Here is a 21,296-nt window from a genome sequence, read left to right as displayed (position 1 = left end):
TCGGTGAATACACACAAACTTCTGGAATAATCATCTATCAATCACAACAACTCCTGATAAACTGTGCAACTCAATACTAAGAAATCTATTAATCTAAGCTTTTCACAAAGTGCAGAATAAAATCTGCTCAAAATGAGCTTGAACATCAAAGATATTTGTAAATATTAAGATTAGCGCTAATCTGAAAAGATCACATTGAAACATTCAGAGCAAATGTTGCTATGGGAGCAAATCAGATATTTAGAGGAAAGCTTTTAACTAAAGGATTCAATGAAAATGTATTTGTCTGTGTTCGACACGGCCTGATGACATCAACCAAAGCGGACAAATGTGAGGTTTATGCTTCTGCTTCGTCATCAAAGATGATTCACATGTGTCCAACTCTGATCAGTACATATGCAGGAGCAAAGCATGAGCCATCTGTACAATTATCTCTAATGGTAACTCGAGCAACTGCTAGCCTCTTGGCTGTGTGTATTCTTGTACTTGCTATATATATATTTTTACCTCACACATTAAATTAGTCTCTAGAAGGGCCTTTTTTCACTTGAGAAACATTGCAAAGATCAGGAAACTACTGACATGGCCTGATGCTGAAAAGTTAGTCCAGGCTGGACTATTGTAATTCTTTATTATCAGGGTGTCCAAACAACTCTTTAAGAAGCCTCCAGTTGATCCAAAATGCTGCAGCCAGAGTTCTGACAGGTATTGACAAAAGAGATCACATAACTCCTGTACTGGCGTCTCTTCATTAGCTGCCTGTTAAATTTAGAATAATTTTTAAAACCCTTCTTTTGATCTACAAGGTCCTCAGAGGCCTAGCTCCATCCTACCTGGAGGAGCTAGTGACACCTTACCAGCCCAATAGACCGCTCCTCTCTCAGAATGCTGGTCTACTTGTGGTTCCCAGTGTTACGATACATGGTGGTAGCGGACCCGAACGCAGGCCAGGACACAGTGGTGGAGAGGTCAAAGGCTTTATTTACAGGGAAGGGGAGCACACATTAACAGAAACAGTCCTCCTGGACCGCATGGGGATCGGGAGGCAGCGTCCGCCCGTCCCAGGTCCATCGGCGAGTCCCCAAACCAGACGGAGTCCCCCTGGACTGCCGGGAACTCAGAACACCGGTGAGTCCTCAACACGCTGCAGTCCTCCTGGACCGGCGAGGACTCGGGAGTCCGGCGCAACACGAACGTGCCCCGAGACACTGAGGGCAGAGGCAGTCCTCCTAGACTGCAAGGGGAGCAGGAGCGGTCCTCCAGGACAACAGGAACACAGGAACAGGAGCCAACACCAAGGAACCCAACCAAGCTCCCACACTAGACCAACAAACACACACCCTAGACAAACAGACACCCCAGCACTGACAGGCAGGCACAACCTGCTTAAATAGGCAGCAAGATGTAAATTGCCTACAGGTGCGCCCACCTGCAGTGCCAGCTGCACCCAATTGTGCTCAACACCACACCCTGCAGGCCCAAGACAGACACAAACCAGAAATCCCAACACCCAGAGTCTCTAGGAGTAGAATGGGGGGCCGAGCATTTAGCTACCAGGCCCCCCAGCTATGGAACCAGCTCCCTGTCCAGGTACGGGAGGCTGACTCCATCTATACTTTTAAGATCAGACTCAAAACCTACATCTTTGAAAAAGCTTATTATCACTAACTCTGTAGTTCCAGTTACTATCATAGTCAGACAAATTATCATACTTAGGGGGTCGTCTAATCATTAGGTCACATCTTAGCTATGCTGTTATAGGCCAAGGCTGCCGGGGTCCAGAAACATGATCACCTGACAGGCCTCTGTCACCTCACTGGGTCATGGTTTCCTCTCCTCTCCTCTCCTCTCCTCTCCAAGTAGATCATTGATGATGTTGTTTCTTGATCATGATGTTGTCCCCCCCTGTATTTATCAACAGGTTTAGCCGCCTTTATAGCTTTATGGTGGCCTGCCGACCTCCGACCCTGCTGACCCACTCTACTCTTATACCAGCAGCTTGTACTGTTAATGTACAGTATTTCTATGCTTTACCTATCCTATCTTCTACCTGTCCTCCCCCTTCTCCTCTCTCTCTACCCAGCCGGCCATCAGAAGGAGGGTCCCCCTACATGAGCCTGGTCCTGCTCAAGGTTTCTTCCTGTTAAAGGGGAGTTTTTCCTTGCCACTGTTGCTTGTTGGGGGTCAGGCCCTGGGATTCTGGAAAGCGCCTTGAAACAATTTTGATTGTAACAGATACTATATGAATAAATAAATAAAGATTGATTGATGGATTGATTGCAAAATTCTTCCATGTCCATGTGAGGGTGACATTAATTGTGATGGGGACTTGTCTCACAGGGATGGAAAATGTACAGATTTTAGTTTATAGCAGCAGATGAAAAAAGAAACACCGAGAGAAGGTGGCTGATTATTTTCTGTATAATTATTGATTTACACTGAAAACACTGGTGAGAGCAACATATACATCTGCTAAGGATGATTGTGTTGATGATTGTGCAGGAATGATTCAAAATAGTTGGTTACAAGTAGTTTGGGATATCCTGTGTATCTTTATCAAACATATCTTTAGCAGTTATTAGCTGTTTCCTGTCTGTTTTAGCAACTGTATACAAACTACTTATACATCAGCTATATATCACTATTGCCGAGAAAGTTGGGCTAAAACTTTTTGCCCCTTAAATTATGTTAGTTTTGTAATGTTATTATCTTCTAAGAATAAAATATTTGAAAAACATATAAAATAGTGTTACTCTAATCTTTTGCGCAACAATAGGCAGAGTAAATGGGACAAAGTAAAAATCGGTCAACTTTTCCTCAGGCACAACAAAACAAGGGAATAGGTTCCCAAATAATAATTGTATTAATTTGAATGCACCAATTTGTTGTTTGATTTTCTGTAAAGACTTTATGGTCTTGAAAAAACAGATACTAATGTTTAACATAATGAAATCAGCTTCTTTTATTATAATTCAGGGTGAATATGTGATTGAAAGACCAGATGGGACTGTACCCCACACATACTGTAGGTATTGAGGGAGTCAGTTACTTTTTCCCTCCTTTACTGCCTGTGTATCGCCTTGTTCTTTTCAAAGCTTTTTGGCTGAACCTGGGCCCGGCCATCGAGGTGGAGCGATGAGGCCCACCATCCTTCCCGTCAGGCAGCTTCCTCTGAACACTGGAATTATTAGCATTTATCTGTGTGTACTTTCTTGGTGTCACCCTTGACTGTATTCTAGGCCGCTTGGAGTCGTGACAAGTTGGGTCATCATCTTTTGAGTCACGATTTCTTTTCTGCCCCGTTTTTAAGTGGCTCTCTTGGTGCTGCTGGGGGTTTTCACACTGCGTCTGTAAAGTTTGTCCATTTTCCTGGCTGGCAGTGACCTCTGGCTCTTTAGAGGTAGTCCCCACCCTTCAAGACAACAAATACTTGACTTAAACAATGATCTGAGGTCCTGCAATATTTCAAATGGATAAATCAAGGGCTTTAGGACTGAAATGAATGATCTTTGTGTAGACTTACTCCGTGTTTGTCAGAAACCCATGTTGCAGCAGTTGAGCTGGGGTAATGCGCGTAGCAGGGTCTAGGTCAAGCATTTTCTTTAGCATGTTGACAAAAAGATTAAGTTCTGGATGTTTGCTGCCATTAGAAGGGAAGGCCTGGAACAATAAAAATTGATTTAAAGTAGCTAATTACCCTGTAAATATGTTCTTTATGCTATAGAGAAAGTGTTGTTACATTGATATGAAGAACAAATTAAAACTGGAAAAACATACGCTTAAAATGTCATCCAGAGAATCTAGAAGCTTATGTCCCCCTCTACTGTAGCCTGTCTGAACAGATAACAGAAAATGAGTTAAGCACAACAAAATAAACATTCCTACCTATTAATTTGTGAATTTGGGAGTCCGTAAGAAATATCTTGAAGAGACAAACTAGGTACAGATACCTTTAGTTTCCATGATCGATTCCATGCGCACATGCTTTGCTTAAAGAATTGATTAGTTTTTATGCCTGCATTTAGCATTCGATTCGGAGGTTGACCAAATAGCTCCACTATGTACCTCATCTGTGGGTAAAGAAAATGCCACGTCACAATATTCACCAAAAAAAGGTTTATGTGGCAGAAAAGTTCAAAGAAAAGAATGAAGTAAACTACAAATATACTTACCACGTCAAACTCATTGTCCCCATCAAACAGCCTATTACCAAGGTGTAACATTGCAACCACACAGCCCAGAGACCAAATGTCCACAGCCTCTGTCAATGGAAGACCCAAAAGGACCTCTGGAGACCTATAAAAGGGTGTTAATTTGCTTTTTACAGTTGGTTATTTATAGATTGCCATGATTTTAAATATTTGTAAAAATAATTACCTGTAACAGAGGACCTGTATAGCTGAGCCCTGTGGTATAGTGGATGCAACCCTGGCAACCCCAAAGTCGATTAGTTTGATTTTGAAAGGCTGCTTTTCATGGTCCACTAACATAATATTGTCCAGCTTTATGTCACAGTGTGTTAGTCCCACACTCCTCAGCGACTGAAGTGCAACTGCAAGCTTAAAGCCAATAAAACACTTTCATTATACCTTTTCAACATTAGATTGAAGGGCTATTAATGAAAAAGGAAGTGCAGCAAGACGTAGAAGAAGCAAATTACCTGTTGGACAATAAATCTGATTTCCTTTAGAGGCAGAGGACGAAAATTGTTCTCCTCCATGAAGTCAAAGAGACTTTTTTCCAGGTACTCAAAAACGAAACAGAAATTTCCTCTGTCAAAAAAGGCTGCGTGAATCTGGACAATGTTGTATTTTTCTGGATCCAGACTTTTAAGCTTTAGCAGGCCTTGTATCTAAGGAGACAAATGTCAAGGTTCACCTTAATTAAACACCATACAAGGGCAAATATGAACAAAGTTGGTATTACATACTTCCTTCTCTACACGATCGTAGTAATCTCCTTTTTTCTTTATGACCTTGACTGCCACAGTCTTGTTGTCTTTCAGTCTTAAACATTTGACTACTTTGCCAAATGAACCCTCTCCCAGAATGGACTGCACCAGATAATTGGTTTGTCTGGAAAAGAGTATGCTTCCAATTTCCACTGTGTTGTGCTCGTATGCGGATGGACCCAAGTGTTGGTAGCTGATATGTTAGAAGAGAGAAGAAAAAAGATTAAGAGAAGTCTCCCTTTAAATCAAAATGGAGTACAGAAACTCTAGGGAAACACTTATCTCATGACAAGTTGGAGTCATTATTGATTATCAAGCATAACAGGAAATTATTTAAGGTCGTCTTCAGTATCATTGATCACCTTAAGCTTATCAATCACTGCACAGTGCCCCATTTATCAAAGGACTAAGCCACCCTAACAACTGTATCCAAAGATATACAATGCCTGATATTTCTGCCCTTATACCATTAAAATAACCCATAATTTCTAGTTTTGTTGCAGAAACGTTATGAACCACTTCACTCATAAAGCTGCAGTAGAACAGCAATAAAAGGGATATACAGGACTACCAGTTGATTTGGGGACATGGGTTACGGTTACATTTTTGTAGATCTTGTCTGCCAATTTTGTCTACCTATATCTGCTGTCACGCTATTCTCAAAATAAAATTATTTCATGTTCAATTCCAAACAACAATATCAAATTTTTCACCACATCTCATGTGTGTGTGCGAATTGTCATGATTTTTTTGTGCATGGGTAAGGGTATACTGTATAATAAAAACATAACTTGTCCAATGCTCAGACCCTAAAAAAATCATTCCAGAGAAAGTCAATCAGGTCCACCATTTTGTCAACAACCTGCAATCTCTACAAGAATAGACATTTTATTTTTAGCTAATGTAAACTTCCTTGCCAAATAATTGAATTGATCAAAACTTACCCGTGTGCCATCTTTTGTGTAGTGCTGAGTAGTAGGTGTTTGTTATGACTTTACAAACCAGAATATTTCCAAGCAGAATGAAACAGCCAAAGTTATTCCTATCTTAAAACCTCCTGACAAACATGTAATGTCAAATTGTAGACCGGTTTCTCTGTTACCCTAATAATACTGGATAAAAATGACATATGTTAGACTCTGTCCTTTCATACCAAAGCACCAAAGTGTTTTTTTAAATATATTTGTCTGTCTATGATGTTCAAAGATCAAAGACATGATATCCCTTTACCCACAAGCCCTCTGTCACCCGTTGTCATTTTATAAAGAACTGGTAAGTTTAACAATAGAAAACTTTAGTTTGTGTGATAGTAGACTCTCCTCTCCCCCATAGAATTCAATGGAAAATGACAAAATGGAAGGATATCCAAATCTCAAAGCCCACTCATCTTAAACCGAGGCTGTATTGTAAATAACTTCTCTTATTTTAATTTATTGGTTAGTTTTTTTTGGTTTTTGTTTTAAAGGTTTTATGGGCAAAACTTAAGGGTACATATGGGTTAAATGTAGTGTTTAAAGGACTGTTCATCAAGGTGTTATATTAACGTCAGCTGCTCAGTGGCAGGAGAGAGACAGCAGCAACATTGTTAAGTGGAGAAGAGAGGAGCACATGCCCTTCGCTGGACTGTGATTACGCAAAAAAAATGTCGGACTCCGTAGCATTCTCTGGTCCCCTCCCCAATCTGGCCAGCGATGAAATATTTAGTCGCATGTCGTCGCTGGCTGTCACAATGATGCCCAGAAAACCAAGTGTCCTTTGTAGACAATTGGAACAGTTTTTGGGGAAAACCTGGTCTGATTAGGAGAGACGGTGTCCATCCCACACGAGATGGTGCCTCTCTCATTTCTAGTAACTTGGCCAATTTTATTAGACCCAAAGTGACCTGACAATCCAGGGTCCAGACCAGGATGCAGAGTTGTAGTCTTACACACCTCTCTGCTGCTTCCATAGAACCCTCATCCACCAACAATAACATATTTAACACCATAGAGGTAGTCTCTGTTCCACGGTTAAAAGTTCACCAAGCACAGAGCAGAGGAACGGTCAATCACCATAATCTTATTAAAATTAATACTAAAGCACAAGTTGGAGAAACTAATATCACAATTAAGTGTGGACTGTTAAATATTAGATCTCTTTTGTGTAAATCCCTGTTAGTACACGACTTGATAGCGGATCATCACATTAATTTATTTTGTCTTACTGAGACCTGGCTTCAGGAGGAGTATGTGAGCTTAAATGAATCTACTCCTCCTACCCATCTTAATTATCATATTCCTCATGTTACTGGAGGAGGGGGAGTCCAAGTTATTAATTAATCCTCGACCAAAATATGGCTCCAGGTCATTTGAAAGCCTGACTCTTGGCATCACCCATCTGAACTGGAGGACAGAAAAGCCACTTCTGTTTGTAGTTGTATATCGGCCCCCTGCTGGGCCACATTCAGAGTTCCTGTCTGAGTTCTCTGATTTCTTATCTGACTTGGTCCTTAGAACGGACAAAGTCATTATCATTGGAGACTTTAATATCCATGTAGACGTTGTAAATGACAGCTTTAGAAATGGCTTCATTTCATTACTTGAGTCAGTTGGTTTCCTCCAGCAGATAAACCAACCAACTCATAGCTTTAACCACACCCTTGATTTAGTTCTGACTTATGGTGTTGAGGTAGAACATGTGTCAGTGTCCCTCAGAACCCCCTCCTGTCAGATCATTCTTTGATCACTTTCACATTTATGATTAAGGATTCTTCTATGCTCAGAGCTCAGTCTTACTATAGCAGATGTCTTTCAGATAATGCTGTAGCTAAGTTTAAGGAAGCGATCCCTGTGCTGATCCCAGGACCACCGTGTGTTTCCCCAGGGATCAATCATTATAATCTTAGCCCTGCTGAGGTTGACTCTATTGCTGAAGGTGCAGCAACCTCACTGAGAATCACGCTTGATTCTGTTGCCCCCCTGAAAAAGAAAATAGTAAATCAGAGGAGGTGTGCCCCCTGGTATAATTCACATATCAGGACCCTCAAGCAGAAAGTGCGAAGACTGGAAAGGAAGTGGCATTCTTGTAAAATAGACAGCTATCATGTAGCCTGGAAAGACTGTCTATTAGTTTACAAAAAGGCCCTCCGCAAGGCTAGAACAGCTTATTTTTGTTCTTTAATTGAGGATAATAAGAACAACCCCAGGTTTCTTTTCAGCACTGTGGCCAAATTAACCAAGAGTCACAGTGTTTTAGATCCACGTATCCCTTCTTCCCTTAGTGGTGAAGACTTCATGAGCTTCTTCACTGATAAAGTTCTAGCTATCAGAGAGAAAGCTAACCAGGCCATCCCAACAACTGGACCATCACCAGATGTGCCGACTGTGGGAACATACAGGGTCTCCAATGAGCCCTTAAGCTCCTTCAGCCCTATATATTTTTCTGAGGCGTCATCGCTAATTCAGAAATCCAAGACCACCACGTGTCTTTTAGATCCCATCCCAACACACCTGTTGAAGGATGTTTTACCATTGATAGGCAGCTCCTGGACCAGATCAATTGTTCTTTAGTGTCAGGTTATGTACCCCGGTCCTACAAGGTGGCAGTGATTAAGCCGTTGCTTAAAAAAACATCACTGGATCCTGATGTGTTAGCAAATTATAGGCCAATATCCAACCTTCCTTTTATCTCTAAAGTTCTAGAGAAGGTGGTGGTGACTCAGTTACTGGAGCACCTGCAGAGGAACAGCCTGTTTGAGATGTTTCAGTCAGGCTTTAGAGCTCACCACAGCACAGAAACAGCACTTCTTAAAGTCACTAATGATCTTCTCAATAGCTTCAGATCATGGACTGGTCTCTATGCTGGTTCTGCTGGACCTCAGTGCTGCTTTTGATAGAGTTGATCACAGCATCCTGTTACATAGACTGGTACATGTGATTGGGATTAAAGGGACAACACTAGACTGGTTTAGATCATACTTATCTGATAGATACCAGTTTACCACACATTAAATTAGTCTCTAGAAGTGCCTTTTTTCACCTGAGGAACATCACAAAGATCAGGAAACTACTGACGCTGCATGATGCTGAAAGGTTAATTCATGCTTTTGTTACTTCCAGGCTGGACTATTGTAATTCTTTATTATCAGGGTGTCCAAACAGCTCTTTAAGAAGCCTCCAGCTGATCCAAAATGCTGCAGCCAGAGTTCTGACAGGTATTGACAAAAGAGATCACATAACTCCTGTACTGGCGTCTCTTCATTGGCTGCCCGTTAAATTTAGAATAATTTTTAAAACCCTTCTTTTGACCTACAAGGTCCTCAGAGGCCTAGCTCCATCCTACCTGGAGGAGCTAGTGACACCTTATCAGCCCAATAGACCGCTCCGCTCTCAGAATGCTGCTCTACTTGTGGTTCCCAGAGTCTCTAAGGGTAGATTGGGGGGCCGAGCATTCAGCTACCAGGCCCCCCTGCTATGGAACCAGCTCCCTGTCCAGGTACGGGAAGCTGACTCCATCGATACTTTTAAGATTAGGCTTAAAACCTTCCTCTTTGAAAAAGCGTATTGTTGTTAATTTTGTAGTTCCAGTTACTATCATAGACAGACAAATTATCACACTTAGGGGGTCGTCTAATCATTAGGTCACATCTTAGCTATGCTGTTATAGGCCAAGGCTGCCGGGGTCCAGAAACATGATCACCTGACAGGCCTCTGTCACCCCACTGGGTCATGGTTTGTCCTCTCTCCTCTCCTCTCCTCTCCTCTCCTCCTCGACTCCTCTCCTCTCCTCTCCTCTCCTCTCCCTCTCCCTCTCCCTCCCTCTCCCTCTCCCCCTCTCAGCTTCCTCTTCCTCTCCTCTCTCCTCTTCCTCCCTCTCCTCTCCTCTCCTCTCCTCTTCCTCTTCCTCTTCCTCTTCCTCTCCTTCCTCTCCTCTCCTCTCCTCTCTCTCTCCTCCTCCTCTCCTCTCTCTCCTTTACCCAGCCCCCCCATCAGCAGGAGGGTCCCCCTCCATGAGCCTGGTCCTGCTCAAGGTTTCTTTCTGTTAAAGGGGAGTTTTTCCTTGCCACTGTTGCTTGTCTGGGGTCAGGCCCTGGGATTCTGGAAAGCGCCTTGAAACAATTTTGATTGTATAAGACGCTATATAAATAAAGATTGATTTGATTTGATTTGACATATGTAAGAAGAAGAAGATGGAAAAAATCTGATTCAGACAATTTCTACAGTCTGCTCACCAATCAGTGACCCTGCAGAGCCAAAGTCCCCCTGTCAGTTAATGGTGGGACATTAACTTTACGAAGGGCCGAGCTGATTATCGTGGAACATTTGGATATATGGAAGAATGACTTTGTTTTAATGGTAAATTAAACACAGAAAGTTGTGCAAAATTGGAGCGGACAGGAGGGGCGGCAGAGAAGACAACAACACAACATGATGGCAGACAGACATACACATGGGGAATTAGGACAAATGCCCTGTCCTCCTCCTTGTCCTCGCCAACCTCCAAGATCTCCCTGACCCATTCGCTCGACCCCAGTTTGGCTGACTTAAAGCTTCCTGTTGTGTTCTATAATCCAGGTGTGAACCTGGGGGTCGCTGCAGGCATGTGTGTGTGATGAGAAGAGAAGGGGAAGAAAATTAAAAAAGAAGCGCATGGACTGAGGCACAGAGAAGTCTCCGGATAGTTATTTTAATTCCTCAAAACTGAACTCTACACTTCCTGCAACATCAGTTGTACTGAATTTATCCAAAGTGACTGAGGGACATAAATTGAGACGTTGGACAATAGGACAAGAGGACGAGGATGTGCAGAAGGCCATAGGAGGCGTGCCACGCCCGAAGCAAGATGTTGACACAAGCATAAAGGAACCAACTTACCTCACTGGGGGCCACAGAACTAAAGGTGTTGATGAGACGGACAGGATGTAGAGAAGAATTCTGGGAGCAGACTGGTGTCTGGTGTGGAAACTGGAACCCAAATGATCAATGAGATTTCTGTTGAGTTAGCAGATAGAGTGGATGAGGTCAATGACAAATCAAAAATATATACAGGAAAATTGAAAATTGGCTTGAAGAGACGATGAAGCCCAGCAGAGATGATGAAGACTGTTGAAATTTCAGCTGAATTTTGCTGATGAGGTTCTGCTGAACTGGACCAGAACATGAGAGCAGGGTAACAAAGTCCGCCATGGCAGCTTTGGGCTTTTGTGAACGCTCAGCGTGGTGGCTGAAAGTGTTGGTGGTCCCTGCAGCCCTCCTAACCCCCCACCCCCCACACATATACTATACCCCCCACCATCCTCCCAAAGGAGCAGGCAAGGGCACAGAAACGGAAATGCCGTGTTCAATATTGAGGAATTAAAATAACTATCCGGAGACTTCTCTGTGCCTCAGTCCATGCGCTTCTTCTTTTTTAATTTTCTTCCCCTTCTCTTCTCATCACACACACCTGCCTGCAGCGACCCCCAGGTTCACACCTGGATTATAGCACAACACAACAGGAAGCTTTAAGTCAGCCAAACTCGGGTCGAGGGAATGGGTCAGGGAGATCTTGGAGGTTGGCGAGGACAAGGAGGAGGACAGGGCATTTGTCCTAATTCTCCATGTGTTTGTCTGTCTGCCGTCATGTTGTGTTGTTGTCGTCTCTGCCGCCCCTCCTGTCCGCTCCAATTTTGCACAACTTTCTGTGTTTAATTTACCATTAATTTACCATAATTTACCATTAATTTACCATTAAAACAAAGTCATTCTTCCATATATCCAAATGTTCCACGATAATCAACTCGGCCCTTCGTAAAGTTAATGACCCACCATTAACTGACAGGGGGACTTTGGCTCTGCAGGGTCACTGATTGGTGAGCAGACTGTAGAAATTGTCTGAATCAGATTTTTTCCATCTTCTTCTTCTTCTTACATATGTGTAACCATTATTGACCAAAGCACATTGCAGTCACAAAAAAATGCAAAAAAAGATGACAATTTAACCTTTTATTCAAACATATCCTGCACTCTAATAACAACAATGTGCTCCGTTGAAATGTGCTTCACTGTCTGTACTTGAAGAGCTATTATTCAGCAAGCTCTTAAATTGGCTGGTATCCAACCACGTTGCTCCTTCAGCGATCATCACACTTGTGTGAGAAGCTTGTAGCACCTGGTGTGGACCCTTCCAGCCATTCCTTTTCCTGGTGCTCAGAACCTTCACCATGATCCAGTCACCTGGCACAATGTCATGCAGCGGTTTGGATGCAGGTGATGGGAGCTCTGCCTGAGACAGGTCAGAAGACACATTTTTATAATGTTTATCTTCACAAACTGTAAAGGTGTTTTTGTTTTTGCATTCATAACAGTACAACAGTTCTCCCACTACAAAAACAATTATATTTTAATTAATTAAAACCACAAAATGTAATTAAAAAGAGTCAATAATAACAATATCACATACAAGCTCAACAAATATTGAATTTGTCTCATAAGAAAATATGTTTTACTGTATAAAAACATGAAAATCTGCAAATTACCTCTGGCATTAGGTTTGGGAGTTGCCTTGGTAACGACACCTGCAATTCTTCCCTTTCTCCGGACTGTTGAGCTGGAACCTGGACTGTGTTCACCGCAGATTCCCTGTTTACATTTATTGTGTGGTACATAAAGTCAACTCCAGAAGGTAGTAATGACAACACAGATGCACCATTGTGCGGAGTTGCATCTTTGGCATCATCGCGTGTGTCATCCAGATTGCGACGGTCCCTCCACCTCTCATTCAGATCTTTCTTTCTGAGGTCAAGCTTCACACCGGGTCTCGATTTTGGAGCAGATCTCCTCAGAAGGGGAAGAAGTTCTGGTTGGTTTCTTTGGAAGTTGGGGTGGAAATAATGATGAAGGTTGTCTCTGTTTAAACGCTGGGATTTCCTGAAGCCATACAAATTTAGCTGGCGTGTAAAACTTGAGAATTTGGAGGTTTTGAAGCCATTTGAAGACAAGAACTCATTGTCGATTAGATTCCCATTGACGACGATCCCGTCTCCTTGGTGGTTCCAGGTGATGGTATTAATTTTGCTGTCATTGATCAATCGCCACAACTTTGTAGGGAATTTTTCATTCAGTGAAACTCCCAGTGTTTGCATTTTTGATCTTTAAAAAGATAAAATGTTGCAATGAAAGAAAAGAAACATAAACTGATGAGATTTAAACTGCAAGATTTGACTTGTTTGGAGTGTTCTGTCGCCTCTTAGATGCACATTATTTGTCTGATCAACTGTTTTCTTTGAAACATTAAAGAATCAAAGGCAGCAGGAAAACTGAACAAAAACAGAAGCCTGTGCATTGAAGATTAAAGAATGTGTAAGATGCCTTTGATTCTTTGATGTTTCAAAGAAAACAGTTAATGAGGTTGGAAAATGAGGTTCAGACAAATATTGTGCACCTAAGAGGCGACAGAACACTCCAAACAAGTCAAATCTTGCAGTTTAAATCTACAGTTTATGTTTCTTTTCTTTCATTGCAACATTTATCGTTTTAGAGATCAAAAATGCAAACACTGGGAGTTTCACTGAATGGAAAATTCCCTACAAAGTTGTGGCGATTGATCAATGACAGCAAAATTAATACCATCACCTGGAACCACCAAGGAGACGGGATCGTCGTCAATGGGAATCTAATTGACAATGAGTTCTTGTCTTCAAATGGCTTCAAAACCTCCAAATTCTCAAGTTTTACACGCCAGCTAAATTTGTATGGCTTCAGGAAATCCCAGCGTTTAAACAGAGACAACCTTCATCATTATTTCCACCCCAACTTCCAAAGAAACCAACCAGAACTTCTTCCCCTTCTGAGGAGATCTGTTCCAAAATCGAGACCCGTGTGAACCTTGACCTCAGAAAGAAAGATCTGAATGAGAGGTGGAGGGACCGTCGCAATCTGGATGACACACGCGATGATGCCAAAGATGCAACTCTGCACAATGGTGCATCCGTGTTGTCATTACTACCTTCTGGAGTTGACTTTATGTACCACACAATAAATGTAAACAGGGAATCTGCGGTGAACACAGTCCAGGTTCCAGCTCAACAGTCCGGAGAAAGGGAAGAATTGCAGGTGTCGTTCCCAAGGCAACTCCCAAACCTAATTCCAGAGGTAATTTGCAGATTTTCATGTTTTTATACAGCAAAACATATTTTCTTATGACACAAATTCAATATTTGTTGAGCTTGTATGTGATATTGTTCTTATTCAGGAGTTATTATTGACTCTTTTTGAATTACATTTTGTGGGTTTTAATTTATTAAAATATCATTGTTTTTGTAGTGGGAGAACTGTTGTACTGTTATGATTGCAAAAACAAAAACACCCTTACAGTTTGTGAAGATAAACATTATAAAAATGTGTCTTCTGACCTATCTCAGGCAGAGCTCCCATCACCTGCATCCAAACCGCTGCATGACATTGTGCCAGGTGACTGGATCATGGTGAAGGTTCTGAGCACCAGGAAAAGGAACGGCTGGAAGGGTCCACACCAGGTGCTACAAGCTTCTCACACAGGTGTGATGATCGCTGAAGGAGCAACGTGGTTGGATACCAGCCAATTTAAGAGCTTGCTGAATAATAGCTCTTCAAGTACAGACAGTGAAGCACATTTTAACGGAGCACATTGTTGTTATTAGAGTGCAGGATATGTTTGAATAAAAGGTTAAATTGTCATCTTTTTTGCATTTTTTTGTGAATGCAATGTGCTTTGGTCAATAATGGTTACACATATAACAACGTAACGTATTGCGTCACTTCCTGTCTTCTCAATCGTTCGTTGGTTGTACTGTGCACCGTGTGTTGTATTCACTTAATATTGAACACTTGGTGTGTTGTATTTACTTTACTTAAAATTTGAACACTTGGGACATTCTCGTCACCTGATAACAACAGTGAGAAACAACCCCTATTAAACAAATACAGGGCTCAGCCAACTATTAGCATTAGCATGGCCTCACCGTCTGTTTCACCCGGTGTCTTTGTCTGTTCAGCGTGTGAAATGTTTACTTACTCCTCTGCCTCCCTTAGTGAAGGGAATAGGTGCAGAAAGTGTAGTTTATTTACGACTATGGAGGCGAGACTTAGCGAGCTTGAGACGCGGTTCCGCAGTTTGGAGTTAGCTGGAGTTGCGTCAGTTAGCCAGGAGAAGCTAGCTGCTGCGGAGCCGCCTAGCGTAGCTACAGCTAGCGGTCCGCCGGCAGTAGCCGGCGAGCCAGGGCGGCTGGGTGACGGTTCGTAGGAAGCGTAGCCCAAACCAAAGGCCCACGGTGCCCCACCACCCGCTTCCCGTGGCTAATCGTTTTTCCCCACTCGGCGACACACCCGCTGAGAAACCGACCCTGGTAATGGCGACTCTGTTTTGCGCCACGTGAAGCCGACTCCAGCGACCATAGTTAAGTGCATTTCGGGGGCCAGAGCGGGCGACATAGAAGCAAATTTATGGCTGCTGGCGAGACGTAAACGTAAATTTGGTAAAGTTATTATTCACGTCGGAGCCAACGACACCCGGCTTCGTCAGTCGGAGGTCACTAAAATTAACTTGAAGTCGGTGTGTAACTACGCAAAAACGATGTGGGACTCCGGAGCATTCTCTGGTCCCCTCCCCAATCTGGCCAGCGATGAGATGTTTATCCGCATGTTGTCACGGTGGTGCCCCGAAAACCAGGTGGCCTTTATAGACAATTGGAGCACTTTTTGGGGAAAACCTGGTCTGATTAGGAGAGACGGTGTCCATCCCACACGAGATGGTGCCTCTCTCATTTCTAGTAATTTGGCTAATTTTATTAGACCCAAAGTGACCTGACAACCCAGGGTCCAGACCAGGATGCAGAGTTGTAGTCTTACACACCTCTCTGCTGCTTCCTTAGAACCCTCATCCACCAACAATAACATATTTAACACCATAGAGGTAGTCTCTGTTCCACGGTTAAAAGTTCACCAAGCACAGAGCAGAGGAACGGTCAATCACCATAATCTTATTAAAATTAATACCAAAGCACAAGTTGGAGAAACTAATATCACAATTAAGTGTGGACTGTTAAATATTAGATCTCTTTTGTGTAAATCCCTGTTAGTGCACGACCTGATAGCGGATCATCACATTGATTTATTTTGTCTTACTGAGACCTGGCTTCAGGAGGAGTATGTGAGCTTAAATGAATCTACTCCTCCTACCCATCTTAATTATCATATTCCTCATGTTACTGGAGGAGGGGGAGTGGCAGCAATCTATCACTCCAAGTTATTAATTAATCCCAGACCAAAATATGGCTCCATGTCATTTGAAAGCCTGACTCTTGGCATCACCCATCTGAACTGGAGGACAGAAAAGCCACTTCTGTTTGTAGTTGTATATCGGCCCCCTGCTGGGCCACATTCAGAGTTCCTGTCTGAGTTCTCTGATTTCTTATATGACTTGGTGCTTAGAACGGACAAAGTCATTATTATTGGAGACTTTAATATCCATGTAGACGTTGTAAATGACAGCTTTAGAAATGGCTTCATTTCATTACTTGAGTCAGTTGGTTTCCTCCAGCAGATAAACCAACCAACTCATAGCTTCAACCACACCCTAGATCTAGTTCTGACTTATGGTGTTGAGGTAGAACATGTGTCAGTGTCCCTCAGAACCCAGTCCTGTCAGACCATTCTTTGATCACTTTCACATTTATGATTAAGGATTCTTCTATGCTCAGAGCTCAGTCTTACTATAGCAGATGTCTTTCAGATAATGCTGTAGCTAAGTTTAAGGAAGTGATTCCTGTGCTGATCCCAGGACCACCGTGTGTTTCCCCAGGGATCAATCATTAGAATCTTAGCCCTGCTGAGGTTGACTCTATTGCTGAAGGTGCAGCAACCTCACTGAGAATCACGCTTGATTCTGTTGCCCCCCTGAAAAAGAAAGTATTGATTGATTAGGTGAGTGAGTGAGTGAGTGAGTGAGTGAGTGAGAGTGAGTGAGTGAGTGAGTGAGTGAGAGTGAGTGAGTGAGTGAGTGAGTGAGTGAGTGAGAGAGAGAGTGAGTGAGTGAGTGAGTTCCAAAATCTGCATTCTACTAGCTGAGTGGGGACGTTTTGGGAAGTGAGGACATACATTTTTGGCTGGTCCTCACAACCTCAAAGGTCTGTTTGAGGGTCAAGACCTGTTTTAAAGGTTGATATTAAAATTGGGTTAAGGTCAGAGGACAGGGTGAAGGTTGGGGTTTAGTAACATTGGTTAGGGAAAAGAGCTGTATGTAAAGTATTACGCCTATGAAAGTCCTCATAAAGACAGAAGTACCAGGGTGTGTGTGTGTGTGAGAGAGAGAGAGCGTGTGTTAAAGGCTGCAGCTTCTTCTTACCATCCTCCAAATACTCACTAGTTGTCTCATGGGATAAAATCACAAAAGTATTGGTCCTAAACTTTTCCATTTTTATAATTGAATCACAGCAGAATTTCACTTCATTGCCCTGTTAAACTTTTCTGTTGGTCACCCTGACAAATCCTCACAGATACACACAGGAAGTGACCTGAGGATCACCTGTGATCTTTGCAGGACCCAAATGATGAAGATGTGGTTCCAGTTGATGTGAATTCCATAAATCCGGTTGTTTCTTGCAGAGTTTCTGCTGACTGGATACGTCTCCTGCAGTAAAAAGAAGCTGACGTTCTCCATATGTTCCCCTTCAAGAGGTCACTCCAGCAGGAAGACGTCCAGGTAAAAAAGTTAACGAGTTGTCTGAGGTGAGCAGAAAGTGGGCTGAAAGGAGGCTGTAGGTTATTTCTACATTTCCCTCCTGCCTCTCACCCAGAGGAGCTGTAATTTGTCTCTGTGACAGGCGCACAGTCAGCGAGATGGATCGCGGCGAGCTCGGCGTATCCCTGAAGATCAGGAGACTCATTAATGAGTTAAACTGAGGAAAAGTGCAACAACGTGACGTCTGGAAAGAACATTTAATCTAAGAAAGGGAGAAACCATCCATCATCAACATCATCCTTATTTTCATCTCTCTGATAAATCCAAATGATCTTCAGCTGATGAAACGTGAAAAGATGATGTCTTTTGATCAACCCATGGCAGAAAACGACACTTTAAAGACAAGTTTCGGCAGATTTCTTGATGAACGTTTGGAAAAAGTTGACAAATTGCGACACGGTTGTGTCTGAAAAGTAGAAAAAGTCCAGTTTCAACCCAACTGACCCTTAATTTAAATCTAATTTGAATACAAATGGAATAAGACTCACCTCTGGGACCGGTGTTAAAGCGGCCCACCGCGCTGTGAAGACGACCCGTGTGTGTTCTAAGCTAACCCAGTTAGCAGCAGCATCAGTCACGGGTGGACAGAGGTGAGCTGGGAGCCACACGGAAGAACCGAGGCACACACACGCCCATGACATCATGACCCACTTCAAAACTCTTAAAACACTCTTTCAAAGGCACAAGCTGCCTCTCAACTTTCCTTTATCTCAGTTTATGGAAGCGGAGACTTGAAGGAGACGTTTCCGGAGAGTCCAGCACCTCCCGGGGGTCCTGAAGGCTCTGCTGCATAATCTAAAATTATTCCAGGTCACTTTTCCTCTGTTTCCTGTTGGAGCGTCTGCTTTCACCTCTAACACAACCATGAACTTCTCCTTCCAGATGTTTGATCCACTTCATTATAGAGCTGGTGCCATCTTAATTCTGGCTCAGCAGTAATTATCTCCACATCACAGTGCGATGTTCTTCATGCTGCTGTTGCAGGAAAGACTTCTTCAGCTTGTTTAAAGTGGTTATTGACGAAAAGGAGACAAAGAGCTCTTAACCACTCACACGTTCCTGCAGGATTGATTAAAACTGCGGCAGTTTTTGGAATTCCCTTCTGTGTAAAACATATCCCATCCGGCCTGTCTGAAGGTTCTTCAGTAGAAGCTCTAAGAATCTTCTGAACACGTCCATCATTTGGCTGCTGTTAGGTTCAAACGACCTGAAACATGACAAAAACAAATGAGGCAAAGACAACAGTTTTGAATTTTACTTGCAAGGAGAACGGAGAGATGTGCTCAGTTACAGATCTCCAACACGTTCTGACGCACACCTCCCGCCATCCTTCTTTTATTGAAATTAGGAGGTCCCTAGTTACAGAAGTCAAATGTGTCTAAGGGAGGGGAAAACACAAGATAGCAGGTCACAAACAAAGCAAAAGACTGTAAATCATAATGGTGAGATTATACGTAGGCCTTCACTGATTTGATTAGCTTAGCTCACAAACAGCACATTCTTCTATATCAGACAGATTAAAAGAACACCTCCTGGGTCAGGCCCTAACCCTAACCCACCTCCTGGGTCATGCCCTGCAGCTCTGTCTCCAGTCAAGGCCACTTCCCCACAGCAGCTGCATTTCTGTCGCCCTTGACCAGCGAAGTTCGAGTTGACATATCAAGCATCATGAACATTAAGCATTAGCAAATAATAGGAAACATTAAATAATGAGAAACAATATAACGAGAATAAAGAATATAACAAGGTAAAAGCAAATAAGAGATAACTTTAATATAATGGATCTAACATTTCCCTCCTGTTTATCACATATTTGCTTCAAATTCTCATATCGTCATTTAACAACCTCTTCCAGTAGATTTTCAAAGTCATGTTTATGAACACAAATACATTTACACTCAGGGGAAAATTAGCTCAATTCCCTCATAGTCTTCAGAGTCTGTAGTCAAATCCAGCTCTTGTCTGCTGATTAAGGGATACAACTCGGCCATACGGTTTTTCCATGGGAGCGATAGCTGTGGTGATAAGGCGGTTAATAAGAGAACGCAGACAGGGAACACAACAACATCCACACAAGGTAAAGATTGCAGCAAAAACAGCTACAGAAATCAGGATAGATGTAACCAATGCTTTATACTTCCCAAACACATTCATCTGTGATTGGCTGACTAGACCAACATGGTGGCTGAGTTCAGGCGCCTCTGAGAGGTCTGCAGACTGGGACTGGATCACTACCTCACAGTAAAAGGATCTTTCCAGGTTGCCAACAAGTGACCGTGCTGTTGGAGTGAAGACCAGCTCGGTTGAGAGCCCAGAACCAGATCAGGAAGCATGAGAGCTGCATGAAGCCCAGAGCTGCTGAGCTGCGCTGGCGTGTCACACGGGTGTGTTCTAAATTATTTAGCATTGTTCTTCTGCAAGTTTAAAGATGTCTTTCTGCTCCTGGACACCAGAAGAAAATCCTCTAATCACAGTTCAGAAGCTTCCAGCACAGAAGGAGCACATCTGCCTACACTTCAGACATCCCACAGTTCTCCTCCTTCTGCCTGGAGGAGGGTTCAGAAAGCTCCTGACAAAACCTCTGGAATTCACACCCAACACTCAGAAGGTTCTGAAAGAGTCGGCCCTCCTCCTCTTCCTCAGAGGATGAAGAAGAGCGGGTCAGCTGCTCTGTGGGACGGTTGATAAACCTACTCCTGTTTTCTTGTCCTGGGACGTTAAGTTGAAAAGGACCAGGAGGTCCATCTTTCCTGTCTTAAAGATAAAGAACGCGTCCCACCTGGTTACCATGACAACAACCCGAGTTAAAGATCAGCCAAGTAATGAATTTCATCTTTTTAAAAGATGGAACCGTCAAAGCAGCAGAGATTTGTGTTGATAGTTTAGTGTTTTTTGTGTTTTTAGTGTTTTTGCCATTAGATATTTGAGGACAACTGAAATAAACTCCCATTTCTTCCCGCAGACTCTCGGGGTCGTTGCAAGGGCTGATGGGTAAACGGGCCTTCTGCTCAGGGTTTATCTTGTGTGCTGAATCCATTTTCTGTGCTAATGCAGTCTGTCCCTTTGCCTCGCTCCTGCTGTGCTGATAAGGACTGGAGGGCAACGTGTTGTCAAATTAATCATGTTAAACAGTAAATATGGAGTTTCTAGATTGCAAATTATGTGCTAATGATGCAGCGCTCAGTCTGATTACGCTGTAATTGAGCTGATGTGATAATACTCAGTGGTTTCCCAGTAATATCTTCTATTAGCAGCTCTCACATCAAAACAAGTCACAGGTCAGAGTTGCATCAGAGAAAGAAGAACAATGACATTTTTTCAGATGTGCAGATGGAAAAAGTCTGATGAGGATTTGTGAATATCCGCAACTTTCATATTATAAAAGATTTACTAATGCAGGTAAGCCTGTTGATTGAGGGAAACGAGCTTTTTCCTGATCAACTACTGCTTCTGAAGCCGCCTTCACCGACACTCCAAAAGAAGCCGTTACCACGACAACAGGTCAAGAACGAGCCAAAGCTCCGTTCTAATTGAGCAGAGCTGAAATGTGAAAAGCGTGGACTCTGACATTTCCCTCCATAACAGGAGGCATGACTTAATGTTTCCTCTG

General features: G+C 42.8%; 1 protein-coding gene and 1 long non-coding RNA gene across 4 annotated transcripts; both read right to left on the bottom strand.

The window, feature by feature from the left end:
- Positions 1-961: 961 nt before the first annotated feature.
- LOC130516196 (uncharacterized) lies at positions 962-1,503 on the bottom strand. The gene is made up of 2 exons (XR_008947384.1): positions 1,294-1,503; positions 962-1,257 (listed from the first exon to the last, which is right to left on the bottom strand). It is a non-coding gene; the product is annotated as an uncharacterized LOC130516196 (long non-coding RNA).
- Positions 1,504-2,937: 1,434 nt separating this feature from the next.
- On the bottom strand, positions 2,938-5,195 carry LOC130516030 (homeodomain-interacting protein kinase 2-like). 3 transcript variants are annotated; one of them, XM_057016776.1, is made up of 8 exons: positions 4,931-5,195; positions 4,661-4,852; positions 4,378-4,559; positions 4,173-4,296; positions 3,938-4,070; positions 3,778-3,818; positions 3,524-3,660; positions 2,938-3,412 (listed from the first exon to the last, which is right to left on the bottom strand). In XM_057016776.1, the coding sequence occupies exons 2-8, from the start codon at positions 4,718-4,720 to the stop codon at positions 3,046-3,048; spliced, it is 1,044 nt and encodes a 347-aa protein (XP_056872756.1). In that variant the 5' UTR covers positions 4,721-4,852; positions 4,931-5,195; the 3' UTR covers positions 2,938-3,045. The 3 variants fall into 3 exon arrangements, with proteins under 3 accessions (XP_056872756.1, XP_056872754.1, XP_056872755.1); XM_057016774.1 differs by having other exon boundaries at positions 3,778-3,834; positions 3,951-4,070; positions 4,931-5,192; XM_057016775.1 differs by having other exon boundaries at positions 3,778-3,834; positions 3,951-4,070; positions 4,176-4,296; positions 4,931-5,188.
- Positions 5,196-21,296: the final 16,101 nt, after the last annotated feature.

Source organism: Takifugu flavidus, chromosome 19 (genome assembly GCF_003711565.1).
Source record: "Takifugu flavidus isolate HTHZ2018 chromosome 19, ASM371156v2, whole genome shotgun sequence".
NCBI lineage: Eukaryota > Metazoa > Chordata > Actinopteri > Tetraodontiformes > Tetraodontidae > Takifugu > Takifugu flavidus.
The sequence above is the reverse complement of the archived record's forward strand: the minus strand, read 5'-3'. Positions and strand labels throughout refer to the sequence as shown.